This window comes from Triturus cristatus, chromosome 9, assembly GCF_964204655.1.
Source record: "Triturus cristatus chromosome 9, aTriCri1.1, whole genome shotgun sequence".
Taxonomy (NCBI): domain Eukaryota; kingdom Metazoa; phylum Chordata; class Amphibia; order Caudata; family Salamandridae; genus Triturus; species Triturus cristatus.
In genome coordinates, this window is record NC_140592.1 from 579940854 (window position 1) to 579964903 (window position 24050).

General features: G+C 48.1%; 1 protein-coding gene across 7 annotated transcripts in view; it reads left to right on the forward strand.

Moving 5' to 3' along the window:
• SYMPK (symplekin scaffold protein) overlaps positions 1-24050 on the forward strand; it is a 1117730-nt gene that overhangs the window by 829080 nt on the left and 264600 nt on the right. For all 7 annotated transcript variants that reach the window (XM_085625602.1, XM_085625603.1, XM_085625599.1 and 4 more), the window contains one exon: positions 11719-11827. In XM_085625602.1, the coding sequence (XP_085481728.1) occupies positions 11719-11827 (109 nt within the window). The remainder of the gene's footprint in view (positions 1-11718; positions 11828-24050) is intronic.

Genomic DNA, 24050 nt, shown 5'->3' on the forward strand with positions numbered 1-24050 from the left:
AGTTGCAATATCTTTCATGGAAACTTGCCTTTTTTAATTGCTATTACTTCTCTTAGAAGAATCAGTGAAATTCAGGCATTAACCCTAGAAGAGCCTTCCTTTCAACTACTCAGGGACAGGGTAGTGCTTAGAACTAACCCTAAATACCTACGAAAAGTAGTTTCCAGTTTCCATATTAATCTGTCCATTGATTTGCCTGTGCTTTTCCCACAACCAGACACAGTTGCAGAAGGGACATTACACACTTTGGATGTAAAAAAGGACATTAATGTATTACTTTATCTGAAAGAGACATGTTAGTGATAGATTCCTTACCTTAGAATATCCCCAGGCGTCAGACTGGATCCGTAAAGTTTTCATCAGCAGTACCCTTGCGTGTCGGTAGGCATCGTCGTGCGGCTCCGCATACGTTCCTGTCGTTGTAGTCGCCGAGATGACCTCGTTGGAGCTACTTAGATGCACCCACACGCGCTGACGTCAGTTCTTTCTTTTTCCGCGCCAGCGAGCGCAGATCGGAGAGAGAGCGGTACTCAAAGTTAATCTTTTAACTTGGTTTTTGAGGCTTTTTGTTTTGTCAAGTACTCGACTCCTGGTGCAGTAGGGATGCCCGGGTTTAAATCCTGTAGGGACTGCCGTTGAACCATGTCGGTGGCGGACCCGCATGATGTGTCTCTCTTCTGCTTGGGGCATGCCCATGACCCTGAGGCATGCCCCGATTGTCGGGCCATGGCGTCGAAGGCTTTGCGGGAGCGTTCCCAAATGTTGTTGGAGGCCCGGCAATGGGCTCCGCACTGCTCAAGGTCCTGCTCCCGTAGGAGGTCGAGGGACAGGTTGCGGAGCCGACACCATCGTTTGTCAGAATCGGGGACAGGTAAGTCAAGGTGCCATAAGAAGTCGAAAATGCGACGTCGCTCTTCGTCTACCCCGCACCGGTCGCTGGATGTGATGGAGGGGGCGGGTGGTCACTCCCCCGTGGCTCCAGTGGAGCCTCCGTTGTTGCCTGCATCCTACCTGCCTTTCACGGGCCCGCACGCGACTTCGGAAGAAATACAGGTATTCCTGTCAGCCATGTGCCGTTTGTTTCCCACATCTGATCTCTCCGGAGCGCCTTCGGGCCCCGTGGACCCGTAGGGTGGTTCTGCCCCGGTGCCGCCGCCTTTGGCCCCAGCTACACTGGCAAGATACCCTGTGACGCCTTCGACGCCGGACACGACGCTGTTGCCTACGGGGCCGGACTAAGTCAACCATGGATTGGTCTATTATCCTCCGATTCCAATTCCAGGTGGTGAGTTTATTCCCTTTCCCCGGGCCCCTCGTCCTTAACGGCCACTTACATGACCAGTGGACGAAGGGGAGTACTGGGAAGGGTCCAAGGACCCTCTCACAGCTCAATGCGAGGATGAAACGGAGTGGGAGGGTGATATGGAAAGTCCAGGCGATCTGGATTTCTCTCCGCACCTTGGTACACTGTCCCCTACTTCCGTAGCTACGGAAGAGGTTGGGACTTTTTCTGTGGTGTTGCGCAGGGCGGCTGAGGCTCTTTTTTTTTTTTTTTTTAAATATCTTTATTGAACATAGCAAAAACACACAAAAGACAATACATGTACATCCTATATCCATGTGCCATCTGCGCATTTTTCGGAATTTCGACCAAGATCTGGGAACCATTTTACAAAGATCTGCCCCTCCATCTATGCATTACCACATTTCCAGCATTGACAATGGTTATATGCGAACAAGACGATCAACTAGTACCTCTTGTGACAGGTACTGTACTTTCAGTGAGCAGATCAATATGATACACAATTCAACACAACCCCCCCTCCCCCCACCCCCATGGCGGCTGAGGCTCTTAACCTCAAGCTCCCATCTGTGACAATCAGAACCAATCTCTTGACTGAGGTGCTGCAGCCAGGGACCTCCTCTGCGCAGCCGCCACTGCCCTTTAATGACACGATTACAGACATTCTGTTAAGCACCTGGACCAAGCCTAACACAGGGGTCCTAGCGCGTTCCCTTCCGCACCTCCGGACAAGGAATCTAAAAAACTGGAGCAGTTTGGGAAAAAGATTTTCACCTCTGCCAGTTCTGGGTTGCAGGCAGTGAATACTGTGTGCCTGTTGGACCACTATTCCCACTCTGTGTGGGACGCAGTCACACAGGTGCTGTCTCAGTGTCCAGTGGAGGCTCGGGCTGTGCTCTCCCAAGCCATTACCGAAGGGAGAGATGCTGCAAAATTCACTATCCGTTGTGGTCTTGACACAGCCAACTCCCTCGGCAGGGAAATTTCCACAATGGTGGCGCTACGCCGTTATGCTTGGCTCAGAACTGCTGGCTTCTCAGGGGATGTCCAGAACACTTTGTTGGACATGACCTTTGATGGCACATGCCTCTTTGGAGAAAAGGCGGATAGCACTTTGGAAGGCTTTAAGGACTCCCGGGCTAAGGCCCAGTCCTTGGGTCTTGCCACCACGCGTGCTTCCTTGGGGTCTGCTTTTCGCTCCTTTCGAGGTCGGGGTTGAGGCGCCCAAACGCATTCCTTTCAGAGCCTCCGGCATGCGCAGCCACAGTCTCAGTGCAGCCGGTCGGGGTGCCTGTCGAGGTGGGTCACGGGGCCAGCGGGCGGGTCAGTCCACCCCTGCCGCCACCTCAAAACCTTCCTAGTCAGGTGTTTCATGCCTGCCAGTGGGCAGCAGGATTCGCCATCACCTCCCCCACTGGCACACCATCACTTTCGGACAGGTGGGTTCTGCAGATAGTCCGAGGGGGTTACTCCCTCCCCTTCGAGACTACCCATCCAGCCATGCCACCTCGGTACCACCGCATGTCGTGGGATCACTTGACATTTCTCCAGCAGGAAGTTGCGGCCCTCTTGGCCAAGGGGGCCATCGAGCGCGTTCCCACGTCAGAAATAGGTTGTGGTTGTTATTCCCACTACTTCTTGATTCCAAAGAAGGACAAGGGCCTGCGTCCTATCTTAGACCTCCGGAACGTAAATCGCTTCCTTCAGAAGGAGAAGTTCAAGATGCTCACGCTTTCTCAGGTCTTGTCTGCCCTAGACCCACAAGACTGGACGGTAGCGTTGGACTTGCAGGATGCATATTTTCATATACCCGTCCTGCCGGTCCAACGGGGTTACCTGCGGTTCACGGTAGGCCACGAGCACTTTCAGTTAACTATGCGACCTTTCGGCCATACCAGCGCCCCTCGGGTGTACTCGAAAGTGATGGCAGTGGTCGCAGCTCATCTGCGCAGATCAGGGGTTTAAGTCTGCCCCTATCTCGACGACAGGTTGTTGAAGGCGGGCTCGCCCCAGGCAGTCGTCTCCCACCTCCAGACTACGGCCAACCTCCTGCATTCGCTGGGGTTTTCCATCAACGTGCCGAAATCACATTTGATTCCCTTTCAGAAGCTCCTCTTCATCGGAGCGGTTCTGGATACGGCGCAGTTTCGGGTTTATCCTCCCGAACAGCGAGTCTGGGACATACGGGCTATGATTCTGATCTTTCAGCCCTGGTCCTGGGTTTTCGTCAGGACGACCCTGAGACTGATGGGCCTCATGATCTCCTGCATCCTGCTGATCAATCATGCCAGGTGGCATATGCGGGCTCTGCAGTGGGACCTGAAGTTCCAATGGACGCGCATCGGGGAAACCTGTCCGACTACGTCCAGATCGCGGAGGGCACTGCACAGGACATGCAGTGGTGGCTCACGGACCAGCATTGGGAAAGCGGCAGATCGCTTTCCCTTCCCCAACCGGAGCACATAGTGGTGACCGATGCGTCCCTCCTGGGATGGGGTGGCCACATGGGAGAGGTGGAGATCAGAGGCCTCCGGTCTCTGGCGGAGTCCAAGCTCCATATCAACCTTTTGGTGCTCAGGGCGATCCTACTTGCACTGAAAGCATTCCTTCCCTCTGTCAAGGGGAGAGTAGTGCAGGTGTTCACAGACACCACCACCGCCATGTGGTACTGCAACAAGCAAGGCGGGGTGGGGTCGTGGACCCTATGTCAGGAGGCTCTGCGTCTCTGGACATGGCTAGGAAAGTCAAGGCATTTCCTTGGTGGTTCAACACTTGGCAGGTTCTCTGAACGCCAGGGCGGACGAACTCAGCCGCAGATGCATGTTGGATCAGGAATGGTGTCTTCACTCGGACGTGGCACAAGGTCTCTTTCAGCAGTGGGGAGAACCTTGGATAGATCTATTCGCCACCAAAGAGAACGCGCAATGTCAGCAGTTCTGCGCGTTGGAGTTTCCAAGGCAGCACTAGCTCGGAGACTCTTTTCGTCGCGAGTGGAGTTGCGGTCTGTTGTACGCCTTTCCGCCTATACCACTTCTACCCAGAGTGCTGAAGAAGATCAGACGCGACCGAGCCCAAGTCAATCTTGTGGCACCGGACTAAGCACGAAGAGTTTGGTATCCCGAGCTACTCAGTATGAGCGTGGATCCCCCGATCTGACTGCCTCGTCAGGAGGATCTCCTGTCGCAGCACCAGGGGATGGTCCTCCACCCTAACCTATCCAGCCTCCACCTCCTTGCGTGGAGATTGATCGGCGATAGTTGATTCCATTTGACTTGCCTGCTGAAGTCTGCAATGTGATTCTGGCAGCCAGGTGTCCCTCGACTAAAACTGTATACGCCTGCCGGTGGAAAAATGTGTCGCACGGTGCACAGCGAAAGCTGTAAATCCCCTTTCTGCCCCTCTTTCTGAGGTCCTATTGTTCCTTCTCTCTTTGGCCCAGCAGGGCTGTGCTCTGGGCACTATCGAGGGCTATCTTTCTGCTCTTTCAGCCTTTCTCAGGCTGCCTGATCAGCCCTCTATTTTCAAGTCCCATGTTGTCAATAGATTTCTCAAGGCATTACTCACCTTTTCCCTCCTATTCCTTTTGTAATGCCTCAGTGGGACTTGAACCTGGTTCTCACATACTTAATGTGCGCTCCCTTTGAGCCTCTTCATAACTGTCCTTTGAGAATACTAACTTTAAAAACTGCCTTCCTGGTGGCCATCACCTCCGCCAGGCGTGTGAGTGAGCTTCAGGCTCTTTCATGTAAACCTACTTTCCTGTCGATTCGTCCGGACAAGGTTGTGCTTCGACCACGTCCCTCCTTTCTACCGAAAGTAGTCACTGCCTTTCATCTCGGGCAAACTGTTACTTTGCCCCCTTTCTTTCCGCTTCCGCATCCTTCAAGAGAGGAAGAGAGGCTCCACCGCCTGGACCCAAAACATGCGCTTTCATTCTATCTCAACCGCACACAGCAGTTCCGGGTGGATGACCAGCTCTTTGTTGGCTACCTGGGTGCCAAGAAAGGTCGGGCTGTGCACAAGCGGACTATCTCCGGATGGGTTGTCTTGTGCATTAAAGCATGTTACTTTCTGGCTAAAAAGAAACCTCCGGTTGGGCTGGGCGCCCATTCTACCAGGGCGACAGAAGCTACTACAGCATTAGGACGCAGTGTCCCCCTGCAAGATATCTGTCCGGCAGCTACGTGGGCCTTGCTGCATACTTTCACTGAGCACTATTGCCTTGACAGTCAAGTCCGGAGAGACGTCTTCTTTGGCCGGTCGGTTCTCCATGACTTTCTGGTGTGATTTCATTTCACAGACCTTCCTCCGGGGTTGGTATTGCTTGGGTATGTATTCTAAAGTAAGGAATCTATCACTAACGTGGCTCTTTCAGATGCACAAGTTACTTACTTGTGTAATGATATATCTGTAAGAGGCAATAGTGAGTGATAGATTCCTTACCACCCGCCCATCCTCCCCGTTCGGCGAACTGTTCTCTAGGGTTCAGGTCATCCCTTTCAGGGTCCTAGTTCTATTGCACCAGTAGTCGGTCTCTGGCATGGCTCTGCGTTCCTGGCGCGGAATAGTCGTGTACAGAACTGACGTCAGCGCGCGTGGGCAAGTCTAAGTAGCTCCTACGACATCATCTCGGCGACTACAACGCCAGCGACGTACGCGGCGCGCAAGGGTACTGCTGACAAAAACTTTCCGGATCCAGTCTTGACGCCTGGGGATATTCTAAGGTAAGGAATCTATCACTAACTAATGTCTCTTACAGCTATATTGTTACACACGTAAGTAACTTGTGCGACAGGACTAAATCATTTAGAAAAACGAAACAATTGTTTATTGCCTTTGCACCTCCTCATTTTGGAGAAGCCATTTCTAAATCAGGCACTTCAAAATGGATAGGTAAATGCATACAGACATGTCGATACGAAGGCTAAACAACTTTTACCTGTTCAACCAAAAGCACACTCCACTAGAAACATTGGAGCTTCTATGGCTTTTTTAGGAAACATTCCTATTGCTGAAATTTGCAAAGAAGCAACATGGTCTATTCTGCACACCTTCACAAAACATTATTGTGTGGATGTATTATCACGCCAACAAGCCAATGCCAACTGCAACCCCCACAAGTTAAGCACTACCTATTTGAGGGGCTGCTTTACAGTCTATGCAAAGCACACATGCCACGAGCAGATTGTTAGTTACCCTGTAAGCATCTGTTTTTGGCATGGTGTTCTGTAGATTCACATGCGCCATCCCTCCTCCCCATATTCTTGTGTAGGTTTATTTCAAACTAACATATGGCCATCTTAATGCTTACATACACAGCATTCTTACATTCTCACCTACCCACGGCAAAACATTCTGAAGGTGGTGTTGATGACCATGCACAGTATTCTAAAGAGGATCATGACCCGAAGGAAATTGCTTGGAACAAAAACAACTTGGAATCATCCGAGCCCAACACTAGATGGCGGACGTATGCACCGCATGTGAATCTACATCACTACGTGCAAAGAACAGATGCTTACAGGGTAAGTAACATAATCCTTATTGTCCATCAGGCATCTCCTACTCCTCAAGACCCGACCATATATTTATTGGAGCCATGTCATCTCATCTGCGACCAATGTTCATGTGGAATCCCATAACGTCTATTTGCTGATATGACTGTTTCTGGATCTAGTCTGTGTCTTAGAAAGTGCCATCTTTCTTGCATGGTATGCCCCCACTTTTTGCTGAATTGCTGAATGTACTTTGACTGAGTGTGCCCTGGACTCCTGCCAATCAGGTGCCCAGGGCCTATGTTCCTTCCCTAAAACAAACAAATCCCAAATTGACAAACACTGGCAACATGTCAGCCCCTGGTAAATGGTACCCTGGGTACCCAGGGCTTTGTGACCAGGGAAGGCCTCTAAGGGCTGCAGCACTCATTGTGCCACCCTTAGAGGCCCTGTACCCTTACACACACACACTGCCTTTGCAGGCTGGGTGTCTGGGTGCAAGACAAAATAAAGTCGACATGACACACATCCCTGTGTGCCATGCCCATCACCTACACTGCCATGGCATACATCAGCCACCCCTCTAGCTGGGTGCCTTATGCCAATGGTGTGGGCACAGGAGCAGGAGCCCTGTGCCCCTACAGTACCCAGGTCCATTCCTGAGCACTAAGTGCAGTGCTGCCATTTAAGAGTACATGGTGCTGAGAGCTCGTCAAACACGAACTCCACAGCACCATAATGGTAACACTGAAGGCTGAGAAGTTTGGTATCAAACTTCTCAGCACATTAAACCCACACTGATGCCAGTGTGGGATTTAATGTACCAAGCACCACAGAGAGCATCTTAGAGAGGCCCCCTGAAACCTAACCAACAATCCACGTCTCCTCTGAGGCTGCCTAGGCTGCCACACAGCAGACATGTTGCTGGACCCCTGGGTAAGAGAGCCCCTGCTCTCCTGGGCCTGCAACAATGAACATCCTGGGCAAGGTGCTAAATCTCCTTCCCCAGGATGGACAGAGGGAAGCTTCAAAGGCATGCCGCCTCCGTGAGCTTCCCCAGGCCACTGCATCCCACCACTCTGGCGGGAAGCTTTGGCCGGAAACCCCAAATAAGGACAGGGGATGTGCCAGCCTGCCAACCCCACCCCTCAGGTGGGGGAGGCGAGGTGAAGCACATCTCCGGGCTCTCGCCATCTTGAAGATGGGAAGCCCTACCCTATCAGGACTAGGCTACTGCCCACCTCCCACAGGAGAGAGGCAGGATAGGGGGTGTACCCACCCCAGGACAGGGACCCATTGATCCCTGCCCCATACCTACCTGTAACACCCCTAAATCTAGTATTTAGGGGCACCCTGAACCTTCCTTCCCCAGATTCCAGATTCCAAAATACAAAGAAGAGCAAGAAGAAAGAATACCTGCCCTGCAGCTGCTAAGAAGAGGAAGACACCAACTGCTTTGGCCCCAGCCCTACCGGCCTGTCGACCCTCGAACCTGCTCCTGCTCCAACCCGGCATCTATTGTGGCCAGCAACCTCACAAACCCCGGAGGATCTGGCTACCTTTTGGCTCTAAGCCCCTGGGACTCCCATGAGTAGAGGTTCTACTCAAAACCTACCTCTAATCCCTGGCAGCAGCCCGGAACCGCAAACCCAGCACACTCTGCACCAGCCAAGCCTGGCCAGTGCCGGAGTGAACAAAGACCACAAGGACGACCCCACGGCGACTGTGACCCCGAGTCCGGCACCCAAGGACCTCCCTCGACCCTCCTGAAGAAGCCTGCAGCCTCAGAACAAGGTGCCCCCCCTACCGCGATCAACAGAGGGTAAGATTTCCCGACACCAAAAAGCACCCCTGCACGCGGCGCCCCGCGGCCCCCTGTGCCCAATCCCGGGGTACCTACCTATCCTCCAACTACCCAACTTACTTCTCGAAGTGGTGGTGGCACCTGAAGAATCCTCGTCCCCGAGCTTGCAGCCTTTTTCTAAACCGGAGATTTCCCATTGAAATGTATTGAGCGCCCGAGGGCTCAAAAGCACCCTGCACCCAGCCGCCCAAGTGGCCCTGGCAGAGCAACCTCTACACCTACCTACTTCCCCACATGCCCTGAGTAAGTGACCAGGAGCCCAGCTCCCACAGCCGCGTGGCTTGCCAGTCAGCAGCCACAAACCAAGGCCCCCCTATCCCTCATAGGATAACATTTGGCCTAACTCTCTCTGCACCCGGCCGCCCTAGAGTCGCAGAGGGTGAACCAACTGTACCTACCTGACCCTGGGGGACCCCTGAGTCTATGCCCAGAACCACAACTCTGCCAGTCGAGTAATTACCCTTAAACCGATAACTCTATTTTCCTCATAGGGTAACATTGACTGTTTTTTTCCTGAAATTTCTTCTAAGTGTGGACTTTCAAATCTTAAAATATTCACCAAAAATCAGCCGAGTAACGAAAACGAAATTACTCACCTGCTCTTAGGTGAGATCCCAGTGCTGGATCTTGGTGCCCAGCACTGATTATGAAAAATACTTACAACTGTACTTACCCGTAACCCAATTTTCTTCTATAGGAAATCATTGACTGTTTTTCTGTGAAATTTCTTTTAAGTGTCAATTTCTGCAATCTTTAAATATTCTTTGAAAATCATATAATATCTAAAAACGTAATTACTTACCTGTTTTGGATAAAGGTCCCAGTACTGAGTCTAGGCCCCCAGTACTGGATTACAAAAGTAACGAGAACATACTGTACCTGCAACTTAAATTTTCTTCCATAGGGAATCATTGACTGTTTTCTTTGAAATATTTTCAAAGTGTCAACTTTTAAAATAGCTAAATATTGTTTAAAAATCATTACAGTAATTAAGTCGACTTTCATCACTTGATTCTAAGTACTGACCCAGGACTGAATCTAGGATCCAGTCCTGGAATTCCAAAAGTAATCCTAAAAGTAATCTGTTGCAAATAACTTGAAATTTCCATTGAGCTCAGTGCATTGTTGTGTTTAAAATAGAGTTGCCTATTGCAACCACTTGTAACTGTTTACAAAAGTCAATTGCATATTGCAAAAGTATTTATATAAAACATCTCATTCTGAGAAAGTATATTTTAAATCCAATTGTTGGTTCAAAAATAAAAGCATATATTTTTTTATATATAAACCATTGGCCTAGAGTGCAGTTATTGAGTGTGTGAGACCATTTGCTGAGTGTGTACAACAAGTGCTTTACACTGTCCTCTGATACTGCCTTACTGCTCGACCAAGCTACCACTTTAGAGAGTAAGGTTATATCTAACTTTAGCCTCTGTCAAACCCTTGGGGAATGTGGACTCTGTACACCCTGTACCTATTAAGGAACAGTATATACAGAGCCACTTTCTCACAGTCTGTTGCTGGGCGATTACTTCAGTGCCTTTTAAGTCTGCTGTGAAATAAAAAAGTATTCATCAGGAAAATGATTTCCAAAGATAGGTAAGTTTTTCAGAGACGAGGAGTACTGACTAAAGTGTCGCTGCCTAGGGCTGCAGATGTGCATTGCCTATTCCTTCATTCACATGTAATAGTACACAAAGCCGTGCTTTTGCAGCTCTGTGTCCCATATGCTTGAGCACATCAGTAAGACAACTAAAAATGAAGAGCCAGACTAAAGATAAGGAAGTTGTTGTCGGGGCTTTACTTGAAGTCCCAGGGTAGTTAGAGATTATTGGACTTAACTCTTAGTAGTAGGGCATGTTCCTGGCATAATCACCATATGTTATAGGTCATGAGCACTCATGGCCCTTCGTAGACCGATTTGGCTCGGGTGACATTTTCCACAGAAATGCAGATTGCAAGCTGAATAGGAGGAGGGGTATATTTCAGTTTGGTATGGGAATTGCAGCTACATCAAGGCTGCTGATGGGCTACCTCCCCACATCTATAAAGAGATACAGGTTTGTGATGTGGGCTGGCGAGGTTTACATGAAGGCAACCATGGTCAAGATGAACTTTGGCATTCCAAGGTCCAGGAACTACCATCCTGTATTTCACACGTGTAGACTTCAACGGAATCCATCATTCACCACTGCAGATACAAATGAGAAGCACACACATTTGTATGTAGGCAGTCCCCCTACATGGTCCAGAAATGTAGGTAATTATGATGATGTGAATTGCCACAGACTATATATGGAGTAAGCTAGTATATCAACCCTCCACGGTGGTACTGCTGAGGACTGTCCCAGTCTGTAGATTATGCTACCACTACTGTTAGTCTTTCATAGCCTCGGTTGCATGTCACCCTCACAAAGAAGAGTGCAATTTGGGCATCCCACAAAAACAGAGCCCGAATCCGATGTCTCGCTTCAGTCAAACTGTGATACAGTTTGCATTAAAGTTGATTAAACTGATCGCAAAATGCACAGGACAGTCCATAAAATAGTACAAGGGCAGGTCACTATGACTTCACAAGCCATACAGAGGGCTTTCATCACAGCAGTCGTTTGTGCAATAATCTTTTAGCTCTTGCACCCTGACTATTGCTTCAGAAAGAATTAGAAAGCCACTTTTTCTAAAAAGATTTAATGAAGAGGTGGTGGTTGGTTGCTGTGTTGAGTCCTCTAAGAATAGTATGCACCTTCATAACGAACTCTCTAAAGCACACATCTCGGATTCCGCCTACAAAATCAATTCTGAAGACCTTTTCCCTCTTCTAACTACTTCACCCAAAATTAGCTATCTCCAAGAATGGAGACTTACCTGCATTAAGATCTGTGTAGATTTAGGATTTTAATTCATTCTCTGAATTTGTACCCTAGGTTGCTCTATTATCGACTATAAAAATGGTGTTGCATTTACTTTATACCATTATTTATTGCTCACGTTTATCTTGCCTTTCATCACAGACAGCTCTGATGCATTACTCAATATTGCTTCTTTTCCATTTACAGATTCGTGGGATGGGAATGAACTCCCCTGAGCTGTTGCTTCTAGTGGAAAACTGTCCTAAAGGGGCAGAGACTTTGGTGACTCGCTGTCTGCACATCTTGACGGACAGAGGTAGGCCTTGTAATGTTGGTTCACCAAGAGGTTGCACAACCATGACTAACTCTCAATATTGATTTTTTTTTTTCTAGTAGTACACAAGTCTAAATGTGTAGTGGTGAGTGGAGTTTCAGACCTTAACCCTGTAGGGTAATGTGAAGGAGATCTCACAAGTGAATTTCATTTCGATAAAATCTGAGACAGTTAAGTGAAAACTTAGACTGGTAAAAGTTTATATCTATATTGTATTATATTTGGCGTTTCTGTATTATAGAATGGAGGAAGGATTTGACCCCGCCTTCTTACAACAGTTTTTCCCCACACAAAAATTGATAAAATGGTAGGCTAGAAATTGATGTGTAGACACTCATTCGACTTATAATTGATTTTGTGTGATTTAGAGGTTCGAACAAAGAAATCCTTGTGCACAAATATTTTTTGTTATGCTGTAGTGCACGTTATTTTGCAGTATTTGTCCTATTTATGTAATAAGAATGAAACTAACGGATTTTTGCTGAAGCTTACTCAGCTCTTTAATTTTAAAAAGTTGGAGGAAATGCATTTTTCAATTGTTTGATGTAAACACAGCAAAAATAGCATGAAATCTGCCTGATCAATAATTTGCCCTTGCCTATTACATATGCAACAAATATGGTGCAAATTAATTGACACTTTTTTTGCACCAGTGATATATTTCTGTAATGTGGCCCCTTAAAGTCTGTGGCATTTTACTCAAACACAGAGATCGTCTAATGCATGATGCAGAAATTAAGGAGATAAATATTTTCTTTTTTATGATATGTTTTATTGAGAGAGAGAAAATCACTACAGTAGTACATACCACAAGTTAGTCATATATTAGTGATCCATTAATCTTATGGAGTTACATAGATTTATTTACACATAGCAGCAAAAGATGTTTCTGTAAACCATGTAAAACCTAGATTAGGAATAGTTCTGTCAATAAAGCCGAATGTCAGTTATGAAAAATAAGTCATGCTTCCCCAATCATAGATGTCAGACCATATCTTGCTAGAGGGATTTGTCAGTATCAATCATTTGACATATCATTGAAAGTAGAGGCAAGATAATTTCGTAGTGGACCCTTTATATCCCTAGAAGGCGATGGTCTCTTCTGTAGGGAGGCAGAAGGCTCAGCGAAAGTCAGATCCCAATCCTGTTTTCGGGGCAGTGGGCGGCAACTCCAAGTAACAGCAGCAAGTCTTTTGACCAGTAACTGAACAAGTGCCGCAATTTGTGAGACCGCTTGTAATATCGGCAACATAGCCCAGCAGTGACTTCAATGAGAATAGCGTAATGGTATAATCAAGAATTTAAGTCAAAACACTCTATATCTCTTTCAAGTAAGACTAAACTCCAAGACATAAACACTGTGTAAGAAAACATGCTTTTTGCAGGTCTTACCCCTAGTTTTTGCCCTATTTTGACTACTAGGCTTCCGTGTAATGGTTCTGAAATGCCCTTAACCCTCCTAATTAGGAATCTGTGCATTTGCTTTGAACCTTAAAAAGGTACGAGATTGTTTGGCTTAAAGCCAACTAGCACAGCCTAACTTACTCGTAAGTCCCTAGAAAATTGTACCAGGGGTACCTAGGGCCTGTAAGTTAGTGTCATCCCAGGGATTGCAGCACTGGTTGTGCCACCCTGGGTGTGACAAAGGAAAAACATATCTCCCAGTCTGCCATTTCAGACTGAAAGGGCAGTTTTAAACTACTAACTCGACTGTCATTTAAGGTAATGGCGAAGCCTAGTCTGCACTTTTTAATATATATGCCATCACTAAGGTAGGCCTATTGAGCCCTAAGTCAGGGTGCTGCATACCAATGAGTGACACATCTCCTTTTACGTGTTACAGCAGTAAAAACCCTAGATTGTTGTTTTTACTGTGGAGATGGTTGTCGCCCCATTGGCGAGCACAAACTTGCAGTTTGACACCTCAGCCCTGCCATTCTCTGATTGGGACTACTAAAGATGGTATTGTAAGGTATCAAACAAATCAGGGTATTAAACCCGCTTCAATAGTTAAATCGAATTTAATGTCACTGGTGGGCAAAGTGCAACTTGAGAAGTTGCCATTTTAGTGGCCCAAGGCATCCAGTGCCTGTTTAGGGTTGCACAAAAGGACTGTCTTACCAGACAATCTTCTGCCCTCCTGGGGAAAAATGGGAACAATTCCCAGGAAAGGACATAATAGAAGTGTGCATGAGGGAGAGGTGTTACCTCTCGCTGGCAGGAAGCCACACAGGTGTTAGCCCAAATTCAATGGTGCCGCTAGGAGCATCGGCATAGGGACCGGCGCCAGGGAGGTTGAGGTGGTGAGACCAACACCAATCCAGATCCATCCGTAAATCCAAGAGGCCCAACTGCAGCAGGGGACAGAACCGCTGGCGGAGAACCAGTGAGGGACTTTCCCGAAACCACAGGGCTTGAAGGTGCGCCAGCAAGATCGGCCGCCCAATATGAGGTGCAGGGCCTCATAGAACTTATGGAGCAAGGTGGGGGGTCACTCCGGCTTCCAGAAACTCTGGGAGGTGCAGAGTTTGCCAAGGCGCAGGCTCAACTGCAGAGCAAGGCCTTGAATAACAGCGCTTCCAGATGACTTAAACGGACGGGGTGAAGTCAAAGATCTCTTCAACTGCTTTTCTTTCTGTTGTGAGACTTAGCCAAAGACAACCTCGAATGCGACGAAGATCTTGGGCTTCGTGACCGATCCTAAGACCTTCCTCTCAACTGGGATGTAGACTGTTGTGACATCTAATGCCAAGCAGCAAGGAGCGTTCCCTCAAGGTCTTGAAGTGCATGGCGCGGCTGTTGATTCTGGTCTTTGCGTGGTGGTGGTGCTCAACGCACCAGAGACAAACAAGGTGTGGGTGTCGGTGACAGGTGCTGCAGGGCTTTAAGCAGGCCTTCATAGTTGACATCCTATCACACCAGGAGAAGATCTAAAAAACGAATTAGACAAAACGTTTAGAAAGGATAGTTGGAAAATGACTGGGGGTAGATCTCTTCAGATATGCACTGACTGTCACGGAAAGAAAATAACTGAAGTCAGTGAGCTGTGTTGGTACATATATAGGCACCGTGCACATCACTTCCGGCGTGGACGACACCACCCACCAGTGCGTAGGGATAATGCTAATGAAAAATGTCCAGATCCTCTCTGATGCCTGGGATAATTCTAAGGTAAGGAATCTGCGGCTAGAAATCTCTATCAGATCATGCTCTCAGGAGAGAACACAGTCACTAGCTAATGGGCTACCAGGTTCACTTTCGCCTAATAACTTCATGTGGCAGAAGTGTGGCATTTAGCTATCCCAGAAGTCTCTATTCTGCCCACTTCCAACATGGCAGAATCCCTCTCTTGGCGAGCTCCCTAACCCAAACCAGAGGTGGCTACCAACTGGAAAACTGGTTTGACAACTGGTTTCCCCTCTCTGTCCCTAGTTCCAGCCTGTCTGCATATACATTAGAGCAGCCTCTCTCACAAGTCTTTCCATTTGTCCGTCATGTCTACAGAGGAGGGAACCTCTTTTGCTATGGTGGTAAGGGCAGCCAAGTACCTGGACCTTAGCCTACCCTCAGTGGCAGTCAAGACTAACGTCTTGACAGAGATGCTTCAGCAGGGAGTAACTCCCTTAGGACCGCTTATTACATTCAGTGAAGCCCTCGTGGACTTCCTGCTTTGGACTTGGTCCAAACCCGGCCCATGGGCTCCTGTGAACAGGATGATTGCTTGCCACCTGTGCTCCGCCCTGCCCCAGGGGACCCCAATTTCCTCACGCAACACCCTACCCCGGTGGGCTTGGTGGTCGAAACTTGCACCTCCTGCGTAAAACCTGTCCCTATGACTCCACCGGATAGGGAATTAAAGAGGCTGAACACCTTAGGAAAGAAAATGTTTTCTGCCACAAGCCTTGCACTGTGGTCCGTGAACACTGCATGCCTTTTGGGCCATTAAACCTATGCACTATGGGATTTGGTTGCACAGGTGCTCTCCATGGTATTAGAGAAAGTCCAGACCATACTCTCAAGCCATGGCTGAAGGGAGAGAAGCAGCCAAGTTCACTATTCGATGTGGGCTGGACACGACCGACTCGCTAGGCAGAGCGGTTTCTTCATCAGTGGCCTTGCGGCCTCATGCTTGGCTGAGGACAACTGGCTTTTCTGGGGTGGTCCAAGCGTCGTTTATGAGCATGCCCTTTGATGGCACCCATCTCTTCGGAGATGAGGCGGAGTCCGCGCTGGAGCGCTTCAACGATGACTGGCCTATGGCCAATCCTTGGGCCTTTCCATGGCCCCTTGCCAACCCCAGTCCACCTTTCACTCCTTTCGTGGCTACGGTAGTGGCTTGCAGACGAGTCTTTGCCCACCCTCCCAGCCACCATGGCACTCCAGCGTCTCAGCCTCTGCGTGGCCGATGACGTGGTACCCACAGATCCTGTGGGTTAGGCCAGTCCCCAACCCCCACCCCATTACCCCCACCAGTAGTCTCAGTCTCCAAACCTCTTTAGTTTGCCCTCCTACCATTGTGGCCACCCAGTGGGAGGCAGTATATGCCATTACCTGCCCCACTGGAGATAAATACCCTCAGACCATTGGGTTCTTCACATTGTCCAAAGAAGCTACTCCCTCCCCTTTGTGAAATCAACTCCACCCATGCCACCCACTTGCGACAGGCTGACGGAGTGCTGTCTCTCCTTGATCCACCAGAAAGTAGCTGATCTCTTGGCCAAGGGAGCTATCGAGAGGTTGCCAACACCAGAAGTACGTTTTGGTCATTATTCCCACTGTTTTCTAGTGCCCAAAAACGACAAAGGCCTTCTTCCTATCACAGACCTGCAACCTCAAAATTTCTTCCTGAAAAAGGAGAAAATAAAAATGCTCACGCTCGCTCAAGTCCTGTCTGCCCTGGACCTGGAGACTGGATGGTAACAGAATTCCAGGACACATACTTACACATTCTTTTCCTGCCTCTCCTCCCACAGGCATTACCTGCGGTGGGCCACAAGCACTTTCAGTTCACTGTGCTCCTTTTTGACCTTACCAGTGCCACTCGAGTATTGACAAAGGTTATGGCGGTGGTTGCAGCTCTTCCGTGGAGATCATTGGTGCCAGTCTTCCCCTATCGTCACAACTGCCTGTTTAAGATGGGCCCATCCCAAGCTATCCTCTTCAACCTCGAATTTACAACAGACCTGCACTCGCTGGTGTTCACTATCAATGTGCCGAAGTCACATCTGACTGCCTCTCAGACGCTCCCTTTCATTGGAGCTGTTCTGGACGTGTGCATTTTCGGGCCTGTCGTCCTAAATGCCGATTCCAGTATTTTCAGAGTATGATACAGATGGTTCAGCCTCTATCCTGGGTTTCAGTGAGACTGACAGAGGCTGCTGGGCCTCGTAGCCTTCTACATCCTGCTTGTGACACATGCCCGCTGGCATATGCCGGCTCTGCAATGGGACCTGAAGTTTCATTGAGCGCAGCATCAGGGGAATCTCTCTGACATGGTCCAGATCTCGGAGGGAACTGCACAAGATCTGCAGTGGTGGTTAACAAACCGTGATTGGGTCAGCAGCAGACCCCTCTTCCTTTCTCAACCAGATCTGACGGTGGTGACAGATAAGTCACTCCTGGGATGTGGCAACCATCTGGGAGAGGTAGAGACAGCGACAGAATCCAGACTCCACAGATGCCTGCTGGAGTTCCGGACGATCTGGCTGGCATTAACAGCCTTTCTGCCCTCCATCACGGGAAGACTGGTGGAGATGTTCATGGACAACACCACCGCCATGTGGTACTGCAACAAACAGGGTGGAGTGGTGTTGTGCACCCTTTGTCAAGAGAACCTGCCTCTCTGGACATGGCTGGAACATATGGGCATATCCCTGGTGGTTCAACACCTGGCAGGTTCCCTGAATGGCCGGGCAGACAAACAGCCGAAGATCCCTAGCCGAAAGTTGTCACTTCTTTTCATGTAGACCAGTCCAATACCCTGCCTACCTTTTACACTCCGCTTCATCCCTCTATGGAGGAGGATCGACTTCACCGACTGGACCCACAAAGAGCATTGTCCTTCTACCTTCACCACATGAAAGAATTCCAGGTGGAAGACCAACTCTTTGTTTGGTTTGTTGTAGCAAAGAATGGAAAGGCTGTGCAGAAATGGACCATCTCCTGATGGATAGTGCTCTGCATTAAGATCTGCTACGCATTGGCCAAGAAGCAATCACCTAAGGGTTTGCCTGCACATTCCACCAGAGCTAAGGCTGTGACCACTGCGTTAGCAGGCGGCGTTCCGGGATGGGATATCTGCCAAGCAGCACATGGGACAGGCCCTTTGCTCGTTCGGTACTACGGTACTTGCGAGTGTGAAACAGTTTTGCAGACCAACCTCCGGGGAGGTATTTCTTGGTTATCTATTCGAAGGTAAGAACTCTGTGGTTAGAAGTCTCGATCAGATGAACAGGTTACTTACCTTCAGTAACACCTTATTTGGTTATTTGGTAGAGACTCTACCTAGCTGCAAATTCCGTACTGACCTTCCCCCCCACCACCATCCCCCACCCCCTGCTTTGCGAACTGATTTCTAGGGACAGGGCTTTTCCCCGTTCAGGGCCCTAGTATTTCACACCATTGGTCAGTGTTCTTCATGGCTCTGTGCGCCTTGCGTGGAAAGTTGTGAAAAGAAATTGATGTAAGTGCGCTGAGCCTGTATAGGCACAGCGCACTCCACTTCCAACAATGCCACGCAGAGTCGAACAACGCCACCTACTGGCGCGAAGGGGTACTGCTCATGAAAAATATCCGAATCCAGTCTGACGCCTGGGGATAATACTAAGGCAAGGGATCTGCGGCTAGATTGTGTCTACTAGATAAGGCATTACCAAAGGTAAGTAACTTGTTTTTCAGGTCATCAAAGGGCATCTGTGGCACCCCGTATTCAGATCTAGTCATACTGAAGAAGAGGACCGAAGGACTGCCCTGCTTCTCCGAGGAACAGGCGGAGAGTTGCATCGAAGAAGACTTCACTTGCTGAACCTGATGCCTAGCAAAGATGATGGAACTGTGCCTGATCTGTCCTGTTAGCGGAGAAGTAGTTTCCTGAGCCAAGCTGAAGCAAGAGATTCCAGTTGGCAGACCTCCTGTTTACAGCACAGGGCCACAACAGCTGAGGAAAACTATTGGGGAAGTTGGTAGCCCAGATCTTCAACTCGCCACTTCTTGCCACTTATGCAGCATCAGGGACCAGGACTCAACACTTAAAGGTTGCCCCAGAGTTTGCTGGACCTGGGAGAGTCATCGGAGAGCGGTTTGGTGGCCCAGAAGGCAAGTAAGCACCCAAGGAAGGATTCCACTGTTACTGTGATACCGGGTGACGTATAGCCCAGTGGTGACTGGACGTGCCAGACTTGAGAAGACTTTAAAGGACATCGACCCCTTGTGGCCATGGCCACCTCACAGAGCTCGTGGACTGAGGAGTAGCTGCAGGAAGACCACAGACAAACGCACAGCATCTTTAGCATCCTAAAGCATCTTCAGCGTCCTGTTTCCCCTGAAAGATTTGTATCTCCGGAACCTACCAGTGGTTCTTCTTTCGTTTTGGTGTCCTAATTTACCTAAAAATACAATCTATTTTTATAAATTTATGTCGGATTTCTTGAGTGGATTGGATATTTCCTCTGCAATTGTTATGGTGCTGTTTTAATTCTTTACAGTTGTTCATTTATTTAGCACTGACTGCTCAGAGCCACAGCTGCCGAGGGTCGAGCTAAGGGTTTGACAAACAAATCCCTCTGGTCCTAAACGGGTTGGTAAGTGTATTACATGGTGAGGTCACATAATCACACCATATATTGCACCCCATTTCCTCACACACAGCAAATAAATACAGCAGGTCCATGATAGGATGTTTAGGAGGCTGGCTTAGGATATGGTGCACACTTATTTAGGTGGAGCACCTTGCAGTAATCCAGCAACTCTTATGGTGATTTTAGTGGTCTTAGACAACCATAGAAAGCTCTCTAAAAGGTAGGTGTGGAGAGCAGCCTTCGGGCTTAGTCCTGAAGAAGTGTTAAGCAGCTTGTTTTACCAGTACTAATCATGTAGTTTAGGTTTAATGAAAAAGAGCCTCACAGTGTAGTTGTAAACATAGTACTATTTATTATACACACTCACTAACACATTGGTATATCTCCCACCTGGAGATTTAAACACAATGCAGACAATATTTCTAAAGAAGAACAGGTAAGTAGCACAAATACACAGTGGTCTGCAGGGGTAGACCAAGCCATATACTAATAAAGTGGAATGCGAACCGCGATTAAAGTCAAAACTTGACCCAGAAGACTTAGAAGAGCTGGAGATCCAAGGAATCACCTAAGATAAATACCCAGAAATCCCACGGAGGCCGTGTACAGAGTGGAAACTTAGCCGCATACTCAATGCAAGTCAATGGGGAAGTCACTGTTACAGTTTTGCTGAAGAATGACCCTTCCCAGAGGACCCTGAAGAAAACCCATGGAAGGTTGGAGAGTCACCCTACCCGTGGATACCCCAGGAACCAGGATACCTACGCCAGGGAAGCCGGGTGCGAAGTGATGTCAGAAACCACCGTAGACCACAATGGAGGACTTCAGTGAAGATTCCACTGGCGAAGAAGGTGAAAGAGTCCGGTGGAATCCAAGGGTGGATCCTTCAAGAGGAGTACCTGCAAGCAGAGGAGACGTAGTCTATGCCACTCAGGAGTGACCCGGGGGCACAGAAGACCAATGACCACCAATGACCGCCCTGACCTATTCAGCCAAGAGGGTGTCAAAGGCCGCAGACAAGTCAAGTAGCACCAAAGCTTGAGTGTTATCACTGTCTACTTCCTTACGCATGTCATCTATAACTGACATGATTACTGCTTCTGTAGAATGTGCTGGTCGGAAACCCGCTTGACACGGGTCCCGGAAGTCTGACTCCTCTAAAAATGAGATGACGGGCTACATGAGCCTCAAGTGGTTCTGCCAGGTATGGCAGGAGGGAAATATGCCTACAGTTTTTCAAATCCAAGGAATCTGCTCCTGCTTTCTTTAAAATAGCTGCGATGACTGCCCTTTTAAAGGAACTGGGTATGACCCCAGTATTGATTGATTGATTAAGGAGTGACAGTATTAGATTGCGAAACAAGGTAAATACTTCTCTTGAGACCTTCGGGTGCAGATATTGTTTGGAGTTCCTGACTTGACTTTTATCAAAAGATTTGCTAGGTCCTCTTGCGTTATATTGGGAAAGCAGGAGAGCGTGTAACTATTAGTGTCACCTAGAGATTGATTATTGTGTGTTGAAAAGGGAGGAATGCTATTTGTAATGGCTCTCCAGTCTGGTTACTGCCATTGTATCCGTACTCAATGTCATTTGTGCCTCTCAAAATCCACTTTCGGTTCCACACCGGCTTTGGTGTCCACATTGACTACAACACCAAAATATGTGCCAGTCCCTTCAAGTTTGACTCCAGCTAGATGGCTCCAGAGAAGGACCCACACCAGCTACTAGTGCCAAACTCCAAGTCCTACTCGTCTCGCCAGGACTGACGTACCCTGCTGAATTCACTTTGACACACTTGTTTCCTATTTACTGAGATTCAGATAGAACACTGGCACTGCCATGGAGACACCCTCAGATGCTCCACTACGTTTTGGCTCTGACTTTCATGAGAGTCAGCCCGCCTTCAGAGAGGGCAATGGAAATGATAAGGATGATGTGCCCCCTCACTATAATGATGACAATCTCTGCATGATTTATAGGAGGCCAGTGGTCTGTATACTCCCTAATACGAAGATGATTTCCTCCCAGACCCCCACTGGAGGAAACTGCTTCATTTGCTATGGTTATTAGACATAAACCTGAGGTTTTGGGCACGACTCCTGTATGAGGAGATAAAGACTAATATACTCACAGAGGTGTTACACTCTGGGCAGGTTTCCTTTGAGCCTTTGCTGTCATTAAATGAAGCCCTTACTGACACATTGATGGGCCCTTGGACAAAGCATTTTTCTTGCCCTCCAGTGACCATGTTGCCAGGCACCAGCGACCTCCGATTTTCTGACTTCGCATTCGACTGAAGAGACTCTGGTAGTTCAGGCTACTACCAGGAATGTGAACCCCAATTTATTTCCAATAACCTCCAAACAAAAAATCAAAGAGAACTGAGGCATTTGGGAAACATGTCCTCATCGGTCAGCATAGCCTAACCTTGAGGCCTGTCAATATCAGTTGCCTGCTTGACCAATATCTTTGCGCCATTTGGGACATAGTCCGCTAGATCTTGCTTGGCAGCACCTGAAGGCTTGCAGGTCTCTCTGGCTCAAATCATTCACGATGGTCAAGCTGCAGCCATATAGGTCTTTAGATCTTTACCTGGGTGCTACTGATTGCTTGGGTTGAGCAGACTGCACCAATGTGGCATTCTGGCTCTATCCTTGGATGAAAAATGTGAGTTTCTCTAGAGATATCCAGGCTTTGTTTACGGATATACCTTTTGACAGGTCTCACCTCTTTGGCAAGAAGGCAGATCCAGTCCTAGAACACTTCAAGAAGAGCTGACCCATACTTTGTTCCTTGAACCTTTTAGCGCCTGCCAGGCAGTTTCCCCATCAATTTTGGCCTTTCAAGGTTACTCCAGAGGGATGGTGCACAGGCATCACCAGATTCTCCACCAAGGCTTTCCCTAAAGGCATGCCCCACCTCCTCCTCCCATAGGCAGCTCAGTCCTTTGTCAGAGACACTGGTCAGGCCGACAGTGTGCAAGTCACCAGGAAGGGCAATCATTCCAGTCCCCCCAACCTTGCAGCTCGATAGAACACTTTCTTCAAGGATGCCAAAGAATCACATTCTACACAAGGATCATGCCGATTGCTCATTGTGCTGTGCTTTTCCATTCCTTTCTGACCCACTGCATCCAACTCTTATATCAGCATGGCGTTTTAAGGAGCATCCTGCCATTTAAATGCAGGCGGTGCAGGCTGTTTTGTCCAAAGGGGCCATAGTGTTTGTACTGCCATTGGAAATAGGGACTGGTTGTTACTCCTGCTATTTCTTTGTGCCGAAGGAGGACGAATATCTTTGTTCTATATTAGATCACAGCCCTCTAAATGCCTTCCTGTGAAAGGACATATTCAAGATGCTCACACTGTCCCAGGTTCAGTCTGCCCTGGATCCAGGCAACTGGATGGTAGCCATGGACATGCAGGATGCATATTTTTTGTATAGCCATCCTGCATTACCATAGGTTGTAACTGCGGGTCAATGTAGGCTAGGAGCATTTTCAGTTTGCCGTGCTCCCCTTCTGCCTCACTAGTGACCCTCTGGTGTCCACTAAAGTGATGACAGCGTTGGTAGCACACCTTCGGAGGTCGTGGATACCAGTTTTCACCCTACCTGGATGACTTGCTGATGAAGGCAGGCTCACAATAGACCACCTTCAGACAACGGCAGACCTCCTGACGTCATTGGGGTTCACAATTAACACGCCAAAGTCACACCTGAGTCCTTCGCAGAGTCTCCCTTTCATTGGAGCCATTTTTGATGCAGTGCAGTTTAGCACCTTCCTTCTGTCACAGCAATTTCAGGACTTCTCTTCCAGGGGATCCTCATCAATAGTCATAAGCACTGAATATTCCCGCCCATGTGCAGGGACCCCGGATATAATAAAAATTATATATGAAAAACATATTCTCTCTCTCTCTCTATATATATATATATATATCTATATCTATCTCCATCTCTCTATATATATATATATATATCTATATATATATCTATCTCTATACAGGGCTCGACAAATCCACTCGACCGCTCGCATTTGCGAGGTAAATTTAATGAGGTCGAGCTATTTTTAGGTCCTACTCGCCCTTTCTGGCGAGTAGGAAAACATACTAACTTTTGTCCTCTGTCTTTGAAAACGGAAAAAATGTGACAAGATAACAAGATTTAAATGCCTTTTTATAAGCGAATGAGCAATAAAGATGCCTTTAAATCTTGTTATCTTGTCACATTTTCTCCGCTTTCAGAGACGGAGGTCAAGTAGGTTACTGTTAGGTCGAGGAGGTTTTTCAAGGTACTAGACCTGCAGGACTAGTACCATTTTTCAGATTTTTCGAGCCCTACTATATATAGATCTCTATCTCTCTCTCTATATATATATATATATATATATATATATATATATATATTT